The sequence below is a fragment of the Notolabrus celidotus genome, chromosome 18 (genome assembly GCF_009762535.1).
Source record: "Notolabrus celidotus isolate fNotCel1 chromosome 18, fNotCel1.pri, whole genome shotgun sequence".
Taxonomy (NCBI): domain Eukaryota; kingdom Metazoa; phylum Chordata; class Actinopteri; order Labriformes; family Labridae; genus Notolabrus; species Notolabrus celidotus.
In genome coordinates this window covers 9,689,672-9,702,435 of record NC_048289.1, presented here as the reverse complement: position 1 = coordinate 9,702,435, position 12,764 = coordinate 9,689,672, and the positions used below count along the sequence as shown (strand labels likewise).

The 12,764-nt window shown below is 41.7% G+C and overlaps 1 protein-coding gene across 5 annotated transcripts in view; it reads right to left on the bottom strand.

Annotated features, from left to right (window-relative positions):
* Nucleotides 1–12,764, bottom strand: part of kctd17 (potassium channel tetramerization domain containing 17) — a 32,086-nt gene that overhangs the window by 7,109 nt on the left and 12,213 nt on the right. For 2 of the 5 annotated variants that reach the window (XM_034707400.1, XM_034707399.1), the window contains exons 2-4: nucleotides 3,880–3,988; nucleotides 3,355–3,446; nucleotides 2,661–2,807 (exon numbers count right to left, since the gene is read on the bottom strand). In XM_034707400.1, the coding sequence (XP_034563291.1) occupies nucleotides 2,661–2,807; nucleotides 3,355–3,446; nucleotides 3,880–3,988 (348 nt within the window). The remainder of the gene's footprint in view (nucleotides 1–2,660; nucleotides 2,808–3,354; nucleotides 3,447–3,879; nucleotides 3,989–12,764) is intronic. The other 3 variants (XM_034707402.1, XM_034707404.1, XM_034707403.1) reach the window with 3 other exon arrangements.

Genomic DNA, 12,764 nt, shown 5'->3' with positions numbered 1-12,764 from the left:
GTGGGTGGGGGGGTCAGCAGAGGAGCTTCCTCTACGTGTGGGAACAACAAAACGACTGTGGGTCAGCTTCGTGTCTGTGCAGCATGCAGTGGAGCAAAGTGCCAAAGCAGCAGGACAGGGGACTGGGGAGGATCTACGGGCAAAACTAGACTCTTATGTGGACAGGACGACCCACTGAGGGTCCATGAAGCTCTCAGAGATGTTAGTCTGTGTCAGTGCTGAGAGGCATCAACAAACTTAAGCCATTCCACTCCTGAATAGCTTGTGTTAACACTCAGCGAGATTACTGCGACTCTATGGATCAATATTTTTGTCCCAATTTTTTCTGTGTTCATGCTGTGAGCGAGCAGAAATGGGGTCACTCTGTTACCAGTGACTGTCAATACTGTGGGAATGAACACAGGTCTGCAGCTACAGCCTTACAGCATGTGTGGGCCACAGTTCAGAGACATGAGCAGGCTGCAACTAACATATAGAAATAGAATTCAACACAATTTCCTTTAGTCATAGGTGACACGCTGGCTTGTTTTGGTCCACCACTAAACATAAAACAGAGTAATCTAGTTAAGAAGCCCTATAAATACAGCAATACTCAGATTACAGAAGTTCAAACAAGACACTGTTTCTTATTGTGGATTAAAAGCACAGTAAGTACATTTTGAGTTAATTGGCTGAATGAATGATTGACTATTTGTTTTGGTTCTGATGAAGTTCAGATATCCATACCAAAGGAAGTAGAAACAAAGAACAAGAAACAACAGAGACTTATCAAAGCAGAAATTCAGATTTATAATACCAACTGTATTCATTACCCGGGTGTAGGGCTGAACGATTAATCGAATTCAAACCAACATCGCGATGTAATAGAATGCAATTTTAAAATCGCAAAGGCGGCGATTAAAAAAAAGTTTCATGTACAGACGCAACCTTACGTGACATGCATGCAGTAGGTGGCCGTAATGCACCTTTCAGCTGGTTTGCCGACGGCCAAAAATCTCCGTAGAACGAGACGCGTGCGAGCGGGGGATGAAGAAAACAACTTCAGCCACCCTAAGTTTTGATTTGTTGTTTTGTTGTTGACATCTTTAAAAATGACCTCAGCAGAAGAACCGATCATATTGAGGCGTACAAAATAATCAATGCGCTGAATATCAACATGTGGAGCAGACTTATAAATAATCTCCACAGACGCAGAGTCAGTGAAGACCCATGTGGATTTACAACAACAGGACAACTGAACAGAATCATATTTCAGACTCACAGTGTCCAGTTTTCTGTCTGCTGGTTCTTATTGAGAAAAAATAGCATGTTTACGTGGTCAGGTGTCAGTCAGGAGCGCAACCGGGTCAGAATCAGTCCAGCAGCGGAGAAAAAAAGAGACCTGTCACTCAGCCGCAGCCCCCAGCTGAGCGTCTCTGCTGTGAGCAACACCTTCAGTCGGCTGGTTCACATCGAAACATGCTTTAAACTTAAAACACTTGTTTGGCAGAATTTTGTTAAGTAGTTGTGGTGAACGCTTACAAGACTACAAGTCAAAGTATTTAGTAAGTTTACAACTGTAATTCAAGTAGATAAATAAACAGTCTTTCATATTAATTCATGGTTCATTTGCCTTTATCTTAACATAAGTCTAGTCTATGAGAAAGAACAGTTTGTGTATAATAAATCTGATATTGTTTATTATAATACAGATTGATTTATTGCTTGTGTTTGTTGAAAAATACATAAGAAGAGGAGCTTGAAAAAATAATCGCATATTAAATTGCAATCGCAATACTAAGGAAAATAATCGCAATTAGATTATTTTCCAAAATCGTTGAGCCCTACCCGGGTGTGTATAATACTTGAATCTGATTGGTCAAAACTCGATAACAACTGTAATCTATTCTCAAGAGCAAAAGCGACGCCAGGGACAATCACGTCATATCAAATCGATAAGTGTAAAGAGGTCCAGCACATTTAATCTCTGCCTGTTGACACTGTGGCAAAAACGTTAAATTACCGTCACCAGTTTTATCGCCCTAAAATTTGAGCAACATCCTGTTCTGCAATTCAGGCAACAGCAACAGAGCTGGTGATAATCTGTAATTTGCTGAATGTAGAAACCTAACTTGAACCACGGACGGTGGAAATGCTCAGTTTCATGTTAATTCAAGGAGGCTGATAAGGATCCCTCACAGTGCCATTGACCATGGAATCAGAGTGACTGTTGTTTTAGTCCTTACTTAGTGTTATTTTAGTGTGTTGGAATCAGACATGAGAATGTGCAATGAATTTAGAGTTCATTTGGTTGCTCATAATGTGAAAACACTGATTGATACCGAGTGTGGGTAACCCTGTGTGGAATCTGAACACTTTTTAAGAGACTGAGGGCGAAAAAAAAAAACAAGGATCAGGTCGTCTGCGCGTGTGGTGACATCCTGTCTTTATATATTTCAATGACGAGAGGAGGATATTTAAGATTTGGCTCGTTGGCAAAAGTCAGCTAACCATACTTTCCCTGATCAGGCTTGATAAAGGGAGATATAAACCGAAAACAAATGCATTCCGGGAGTCCTAAACGTATTTAGGGAGTGCAGATAGCAGGGCTCAGGTGAGGGCCAAGGGGTCAGGCCAAGGGTCAAGATTTAAGGGTCAGCAGCAGCGTGAGTCCAACCCACAGTCCAGAGCAGTCCGGTGCGGGGCTTTCTGCAGGCGCGCACGCTGACCTGCTCAAACTTCCAGCCGTCCGACATCGTGGAGACCATCTGGGTCAGTTCCTCCTCTTGGCACTGCAACACCCGGTAAACATGCTTGGGGGGCACCTGCTGGGGAGAGTGAGAAGACGGGGTTTAGGAGACAGGAGACGGATGCAGGTTATATACTATAACTCTGACAAAGCTGATAGTCCATTCTCACATTGACCTGCTTGAGCTAAACCCTGCCCACATGACATAGAGGCGCTGCAAGGGGTTCAATCAAAGAGCAACAAATGATACAGTCATAGAAGAGCGACACGAGCACTACTTTTTCTAATGCTCTACAATATGTAACCCCTGGCAAACGCTAGTGGGTGTATGTTTGGTACAGCATTGCAGTTATGTAAGAGTAAATGCAACCATCCAGAGAAAAGGAAGGAGAGAAGAGAGGAGCCTGATGTATAGCAGCACTCTTTGAAAGGAGGCACAGAAGGGTGAAATCAGGAACAAGAAGAACGATAGAAAGGCTTCACACTGACACCATCACATTATTAACACTGCCTGGAAACACCGGAGCAGTGACTGAAGAGATAGCTGATTCTCTTTAAAGCTATGACAGCAGCGTGGAGCAGCAAACCCTTTGCTCATTAAACACTTGGACTAGTTGTTTGTATACCTGCGTGGCTTTGGAGTCCCTCTCCACGATCCTCTCTTTGATCAGTTTGATCAGCGGGGTGATGTTGTAAAACTCAGCCTCCTCCAGGACACCTTGGAACAAAGGCACACGTGACTCAGCTGCATTAAGAATACTGAAGCTCAGTGGATCCTGAACCTGACAGCTCTGATCCTATTCATCATCACCTAACATTTGACACATTACTTTGAACTGAGTCTTTCTCACATATTAAAACTGCACAAGTGGATGTTACTCTTTTCATAAAGTTGAACCATAATGATTACTTTTAGTTTGCTTAATCGTTAATATCTTACTTTAACCTTTTGCTAACTTTTTTCCACTATCCTATAACCATCCTTTCATTCCTTCAGGCTCACTTTCCAGATCTTTCCTGAACTTAACTACAGAGCTACATGACACTGAAGGAGAAAAATATCCTACAGTGATGTCTGATCATTTCCTTATTTCTATGATAACAAAGTCATGCACCCAGTGCCCACTGAGGAGTCAAAGCAGATCAAAGACCTTCTTCAGCCAGCTCCTTGTTGTAGACCAGTTTGCCGTGCCGCAAGTAGTTCAGGATGGGTCCAAAGTATGTGGGGTCTCTGTCGATCACGTAGGCTCCCGTCTCATCCTGTAACAGAGAGTGAAAGAGAGACACATTGAGACACAAAACACTCCAAATCATACCGTCTTACTTGTGAACCATGTAGAGTTTTCATTGACCTTAACTAGGGTGACATTTAGGATTATGTTGTTACAAGTTGTGTATCGTAGATAGATATGTTCGTAGTCGTGGGCAATTTAACCTTTTTCAAGTAAGTCTGTTTTTTATTGGTCTACTTCCTTGAGCAGGGACTACTCTTGATTATTTTTAGACTCAAAGCTTACTGGCAGGAAAATAACATCCTGGTATGCAATTTTATCTGACGTATGCAAGTCTGGCTGCCCGGGGCGGATGTACGTACTGCAGGCACATTGCAGAACTCTCCAAAATAAGAGCCCCCCCCAAAGAGTGTTGTTTAATGTTGCATAAGTTTATTGTCTTTATCTTACAGTTAGTTAGAAACAAGAGCAAGTGTTTAAGTATTAACCTTATATTCCATTTATCCATGTTGAAATAAAAAGCTACTCTTTGTGTCTTCCTTGAGACCTTTCTGCCACAGCACCAGCGTTCAGCAGCTGAACACGAAGGCTCCTGCTCCTGAGAAGTGACTTGATTTTCAAATCCGTGCAAACAGCACGCTGCTCTCCCACCTCCAGGCTCTGCTCCTGTGCAGCCTGCCTGGCTGTTATGTCATACCTACAGCACCTCCAACATACACGCACACCCTCCCTCTGCCCTCGTGATAACCGCTTAAAGCAGGGACCCTTTTAAAGAGATAAAGTCACTAAATATTTACGGCTGGAAAAAACATACAGGTCTAAGCAGACTCAGGTCGGGGAATGAAGATGAAATCAATCTACATTGCTCTGCAGCATTCAATGGTGTCTTAGAGAGAGAGAGAGAGAGAGAGAGAGAGAGAGAGAGAGAGAGAGAGAGAGAGAGAGAGAGAGAGAGAGAGAGAGAGAGAGAGAGAGAGATGTGTATGTCAAAGATGAAAACCCTCTCAGTGTAGTTCATATTAAAGCTGGGGTTGGTAGTCAGATTTAGATACACTTTTTGATATACTGGTTAAAATGATCTTTATGTCCCGATGGCAATCAATACATAATGTGTTCTTAAAAAAAGAGTGAAAAAAAACAGCTATCTACAGCTGGAGTAAAACTTGGAAAACACCCCCGTCATTCGGGTCTAATTTATGAAACCAATCAAATCCTGTCCTGCCGTTCTGCCCGCCTCCTGCGCATACATTTCCCTGAGTCAGAGTCTAAAAAGCTCTCACCACGGGGGGCTCTGACAAGCAAAAGAATGAATGCCATTTAGTAAGTCCTACAGAAAATTGATTTCTTGAGACCGGTACAGCTGGACAATGCTAGCATGACAGTTGTGAGTACTAACAATAGCCATGTTAGTTTGTGTTTGTAACTTTCACTATGATAATGTTTTGGTGTTTTCTTACCGCTGAGTGAGACATTAGTTGTCGTAGTGCAAAACACAGTGATGTTTTGAATCAGTCACGATCATATGGTCGCGAATCAGAGGCGCTCATGCATGTGAGCGGGGACGTCATTTTGGAGGAGCTCTGAGGGGAGGGGGGGAGGGGTTAGACCAAGCTGCAAACTCCAGTCTCAAACGATGAAGGCCATGCAGAAGTGTTATAAACTGCAATACATCGAAAATCCGCTTGAGGCTGGCTGCAGAAACACCGGAAACCTCATAGAGATGAATGGGAAAAAGACGATCTTTGCAGCATGAATTAACATGTTCACAGCCTGGTTCAAAAAACATCTTGGCCCTACAAAGCTAATTTCTCTATCGGCACACACTGTACGGGGGGGTGAATTTTTTTCTAACATGACGGTTCAGAAGATATTAAGATTACCAGTTTTTGCCCAAATAAGGACATGACTGACGTGACTCCCGGTCGGGAACACACAGCTGTTGGCTAGGAGGCTCACACTACGTCACACTCTGCCTGGTTGAGTTCCGCATTTCCAATATGGCTGCCGCCATCGATTTGCTTCAAAACAGCTCTCAGGAACAGATGGGTGACGTCACGGATACTACGTCCATATTCTATACAGTCTATGGGTTAGACGGAGTCCTGAGGACATGCTACATTCAAATTCATGCTAGTTTTCTGTGACTACCAACCCTAGCTTTAACTATGTGACAAACTAGACAAGCCATAAAAACAATGATTGTTGTGAGCTGGGAAGTAAAGTGAGTAGTGTTCATTGTCTTTGATTAAAGTATCACTTTAATAATGATCTCTTGGATTTCACACCCACAGATAGGCCTCATCCAGTCCCAACAACACTCATGGTGGTGGCTTGTGGAGTATCACTTTAGTCCTCGGTGTGTCAGTGGAGAGAGAGACAGAGTCAGAGAGTGAGAAGGAAAGTGTTCATGTTAATAAAGAACCTGCAGTGTTCACATGACTGACTCTATTAGTGGCTGTTTGCTGAAGCAGATAACAGACAACCTTAGCCTGCAGCTGCATTATGTACACATCCATGCTGCCACTTTTATTAGCAGGTCCTCACTTATTAACACATTCACCCCAAATTAAAACGTTACATCATAATTCATTATAATCCTAAACTCAAAGGCTGAGTCAAGACAAACCAAAAGCACTGCCATTGTTTGTGTTGCTCCCGGTGTGTTTGCGTCATGTGTTTTCACCGCTGGAAGTCGCCCTGATAAGGTTTTAGCACTGCTTTAAATATTTTAGGGGCTAGCCTGGACATTGAGGTTGTTTTATGCAAATCAAGTTTTGTTTACTAGGACCTGCGGTGTTATCAGCTTCCCTCCTTGATTTGAAAGTTTCATGTTTTAAAAGTAGATGTAGCAGACTTAGCTGCTTACAACTCAGTCAGAACAGCATCAGGTGGGTTTTCTTTGTCCTCTTATTTGGGGGGAAGAGGCTTTGAGGTTTACACCAACGTGTTTGAATGGTAACCTGTGATTTAAACAACCCTGTAGAGATGCTGCAGTTTGGGAATGGACGCACCTCCTTCTGCAAATATCACCATTGTTTTCACTCCCCCTCCCCCCTCCTCGATGTGAGCTGCATCACTGAGGCTCAGAGCTCTTTTTCAGTATCAAAGAATTCTTCTCTCAGGGCGCGAGCATGGCTCAGATGGCAGAGCAGGCGTCCTTTGCACAAAGGCATGATGTGCATCTAGCCTTCTCTCATTCTAATTATTTCTAGGCTTTCTATATCTGTCCTGTCTAATAAAGGCAATCTTGAAAAATATCCTTAGAGGTGACAAAAGGAAAGAAAGTAAAATAATTCCTTCTCTTTGTAACCTCCTGCTATCAGTCTTTGGAAGTGGCACCAGTTTATAATATGTCTATACTACACCTAATTATAACCTTATAACCCAAATATAGATCAAATAGTGATTAAAATAACACATGGATAGATCCTCTACTGTAGTTTGTCTATTAATAATATTGCTGCTAAGTATTTAACTCTTGCATAGCTAACTTAGCAAACCTAACAGACATATGCGGGTATATTATTGTATATAAATAATATCCTGCTCATTTGAACTGCATTCATATTTCTAACTCTGGAAACTATTGTATTATGTATTTCCACAAACCAACTTTATTAATACTTCTTGAACACTTTGTACGGAGCAGATTGTAAAAAAGCAACATAAATAAAATAGAGAGAGATGAGTTATACACAAGAGCTGGAAATTGAGTAGTCAGTCGTAAAAGTAATACTGATGAATGAATAAAATAGAAAATAGAAAAATAAAATAAATAAACAAATAAATAAACAAATAAATAAACAAATAAATAAAAAAATAAAAAAATAAATAAACATGGGGCACTGATGGACTAGCGGCCTAAGCGTCCCACATATAGAGGCTGTAGTCCTTGTCCCAGAGGTTGCTGGTTCGATTCCCGCCTGGTCGACCATTTGCTGCATGTCTTCCCCCACTCTCTACTCCCCACATTTCCTGTCTCTCTTCAGCTGACCTATCAATAAAGGCCAAAAAGCCCAATAAGATAAACAAATAAACAAATAAACAAACAAATAAATAAATAAATAAATAAATAAATAAAAGGCAGAATAAAATCAATAAGGGACAAAAAGTCAGTCTGGTAAAAAGATAAGTCCATAAAAAATATATCTTATAACCTGAGGAGCTTTTAACAATCTAACTGCAGAGGGGAACAGCACATCACATAAACAAAGATATAAAACATTACATCTTAATTTAGTTTCCTATCTGTTTGCCTTCCAAGGATATAATTTTTTGGAGTAATGCAGCAGTAACTCTGTCAGACTGAGTCAGGAGAATATGGACTTCCTGCTACTAGCATTATGGAAAAGTCGTATGATAGATTGCGTGCTGTCAGCTCAGTTTAAATGAGTAGTATGACTTTGTTCTGGACATTCATCTCATCCAGTGCTGCAAAGCTCTGCTGGCGCAGCATGAGAAGAGCTTCTGATGAGCTGTTCCCACCAGAAAACGTGAGGTGAGCTGAATGCTGTGAAAGAGTAAACCTACACACAGAAGTGGATTCAGATTTTGTTGAAGGACAATATCACGTTGGAAAAGAAAGCATGACAAAATACCTCACATAACAAATAAAGGGTAGAAACACATGCAAATAAATGGATAAAAAGGACAATGCCTCAAAGATGGAGGGTGAAGACATGGGGCGTGTCTATGTTTTCTGATGGAGAGACACAAAGAAAAGGTAGAGACAGACATTGGGGTAAAATGGGACACGAGGACCTGGAGGCAGGCTGTAAAGACACGGCAGTGACAGCGCCTTTTGGACTGAGTATGTTTGTCTCGCCTGAAAATCACAGTGATTACAGTGTGGAAGACTGCAGGCTCTGCAGCACAGAGCAGGCACAGATGCAATAACACATCATCCAAAATAAGCAGAGGAGCAGAGGAGCTGCAGCAGAACAGACGCCTCGTCAACGTGACTTGACTTGACAGTGTGGGCATGACAACACTGGCAAAAAGCTTCCCGAATGTGTCAGAGCGTGATTTCTCTCTCTCTCTCTCTTTCTCGCACAAACACACATTAAGATTCTGTCGTTTTCCTCACAACAGATCTTTTTGCAGCCGTTGCACAGCGACGTGCAAACATAACAATATTGTCTGCTGTTAAGAGGTGAGGGACACCAGTGGGTGAGTTAAATGTTTGCATAACATTTGTTCAAGGAGAATGGATAGGACTTAAAATCTCTCTGCACAACCCAGTTACTGTATATAGAATGGACAATGGGCTTCTTTTCCACCCAATGTGAGCGGTGAAGACAAAAGACTGCTCTGACAGGAGCAGACATATTGCACTAGTGGTGCCAAGGTATGCACAGAAGAGCCCGGGCTGGTAGATGGCACACCCTTTCTGCTCACCAAAACATGCATGTATGTCACCCACCCTCAAATGTTGAGGGACCCTCAGGTCGGTACAGTCTGAACAGATTCTTGTGTTGGTTGGAAGTACACACTTCTGACAGTTCAATAACTCCCCATAAAATGTAGAACAGAATTCAAAATCCTTTGTCTGACCTACAAAGCTCTTCAAACCTTCGTATCTTAAAGAGCTCATAGTGCCCTATTACCCCCCTAGAACACTACGCTCCAAACATGCAGGCCTGCTCATCATACCTTATAGGCGTTTTTCTACCGGAGGAACTTTACCCCGGAACTAGGGACTTTACCCGGAACTACGTGCGTTTCAACCGGTGGACCCAGGGTCTAAATTTAGTCCAGGGGTAGATAATCTTCCCCCTAAAAAGCCCCTTCTAGGGGGTAGTACTTTTCAAAGGTCCTGGGGCTTCTCGGGGGCAGGGCCTGCAATGCTGAACGTGTCTGAATGGTAGATTACCTGCAGTGTTTTTATTCCGCCCGCCGTCCACAATAACATCACACATCTGTGATTCACTTGATTTTTCTTTCTTTAATTTGCTATATCTTTTTAGTATGTGTGTGTAATTTTCAAAAAAAGAAGCTGTGATTCACTTGATTTAGCAGCTTGTAACAGTAGTCTTCTCTCAGCCCACTGTGAATGCGTCTCTCCCGGTGTTATGGTTTTAAAAGTGACCCTGTACACTGGAGACCTTCAGCTGAACGTGTCAGTGTTTGTGGAGGTTACAAAGCTGTTGAAACACACAGGGAGTTCCTTCAAATGCAAACTTTTTTTTTTAATTAAAATTCAAAATGTCCTCATCAGATATTCAATGATCGTCTAAAGACGTTTATGAGGGATGCATCCGGCTGAAAGTAGTCAGTTAACAGGGTTGCTGTTTAAACCAAAACACCGGCCGATCTCTGCCACGGCTTTGAGTTAAAATGATTTTAAAGCCATGTTGAACGTCTTTGCTACTCGCACTTATCTCCTCTCACGTGTTGATTCAGTGAATCCATCTGTGAAGAAATACAGCACCATCAATCTACCCGGGACTTCAGCCCACGGTCGAAAAACGCAGACAACAATGGGGGCACAGGGACCTTTTAGTTTAGGGTAAAGTAGTTCTGGGGGCTAAAAGACCCCGGAACTCTTGGTCGAAATGCACCTAATGACTCTAAAAGTAGTATGGGTGGTTGAGCCTTTAGGTATCAGGCACCTCTCTTTTTGAATCATCTACCAGTCAGGGTCTGGGAGGCAGACACCCTCACTACTTTTAAGATTAGGCTTCAAACTTTCCTTTTTGATAAAGCTTTTAATGAGAGCTGGCTCAAGCTTGGACCAACTCTTAGTTATGCTGGTATAGGCTTAGACTTATGGGGGAACTGGCACAATGGCCTCTGTCTTTCCCACTCTCTCTCCTCTCTCTCTCCGGTCTGTTTGTCACTAACTCTGAATCTCCATGTCCCATTAAAGTTACTAACCATGATCTTTCTGGAAGTCAGTAGAATTAAAAATGTTGTGAAAACTCACAATGATTGAGAACTTTTCCAAATTCAATACTTTATCAAAGTAGTTAGTATCCAGTGTTGCCAACTTAGTGACTTTATATATTTCCCTATATTTAGTGAGTTTTCAAAACCCTTTAGCAACTCTTTTTCCAAAAAGCGACTAGCGACAAATCTAGCGACTTTTTCTGGTGTTACATGGAGACTTTTGGAGACTGATGTGAAAGCATGTATCATTCTTACTCTACTCAACAAGCAGTGGATGCTGCTGTGAGTCCCTCCTAGCTGCATTCAGAGCAGGAGGCGTTCATCCCTCAGCATCCAGACTGCAAATGTATCACGCATGTACGAAGACACCGCTGGCAGATCCCGCTATACACTCTTTTTGGTCCTTTTAGATAGTTAATGTAGATTGTACACAATAAACATGTAGAAAATGTTATGGTTCAAAATACTTCTCCTCACCTTCAAATCCATACACAACCTCGCCTCTCCATATCTCTCTGACCTCCTCTATACTGCCACACCCGTCCGCACTCTCAGATCCTCCTCCTCCATCCACCTCATAGTCCCCCCTGCTCGCCTTCAGCCGCTCTGCTGCCCAGCTCTGGAACTCTCTCCCACCTGACCTCCGTAATACTGACTCACTCCCACATTTTAAATCCAAACTCAAAACCCATCGGTTTAAACTGGCTTACTCCATCTGACCACAACTCCCCTGTCCTTTCACTTAAAACTTTTTAAATTGTGTTTTACATAATGTTTGTTATTTCAACTCTGTTTGTTTTTAATGTTGTGAGGTGACCTTGAGTGCCAAGAAAGGCGCCTATAAATAAAATGCATTATTATTATTATTATTATTATGGTTGAAAAATGTCACGTTGTACTATAATTTGTTGTAGGCTCCTAAGTGTAGCTATAAACATATTTAGGGTGTTTTCTTTAACTTCTTTTTGTCTCTCCCTCAATGTAACACATCTCGCCTACAATGTCCATTATAATTTCAATTATGCAAATTAAGTGATGACGTCATTTAGTGACTTCTAGCGACTTTTAGGACAGCCAATAGCTACTTTCCTCACTGAGGAGTTGGCAACACTGTTAGTATCCAGTACAAGTGTTGGTCTAATGTACTACATCAGCTCACTAACAGCCTTTACATTGTAGCTTTAAGAAATGCATTACTAGTAAGCACAACTTGTAGTAATCTGTTGCTCCTCTGTGGTGAAAACATAGAAACACATATCTGTTCTGTTTATGTAACTCCGACATAAGGGGAGTGCCAACAGGAGTTGTTAAAAAAAGTGTTGCCTGTGATTTCTAATTAGGGATCAGCCTCGTTCATCTTCACAGATGGTCTGGCTGAACCACCGGCTTCTCGATGTCTGTGATTTTTTTGATGTAGGTGGAATCACAGGTGCTCCAAACATAATAAACACTTCAGGTTTTATGTGCATGCACTTGTTGCCGGGGGAATAAAACATATTCATGGATTGAAAGGAGCTTCTGTATGCCTCCAAAAAAGTGTAGCTTTTAGATGTATGATGATGATATTTGCTCGAGCAAATATTCTCATAAAATATCCTAAAGTATAATTCTCTGATGTTTACTGAGACAGGTTTAATCTTGTGTTAAAATATAGTGGGGTATTTCCTGCAAACTTTCCACGATGGCATGTGCATATTTCTATTCATGTAAAGTAGATATATTTCCATAGTTCTCATCAATATTTGTGCCATCTGTACTGAAACATTTAATATGTTTTAGATCAGTAAAAGAAAACAGCCGAGCAGTTTAGGAAATAATCAGGAACAATGATTAGTAATATCGACTCTACCAATTACTTTGATCAATTAGATTTTGGATCTCAGGGTATTATTATGATCTCAAATCAAAGTCTTAAC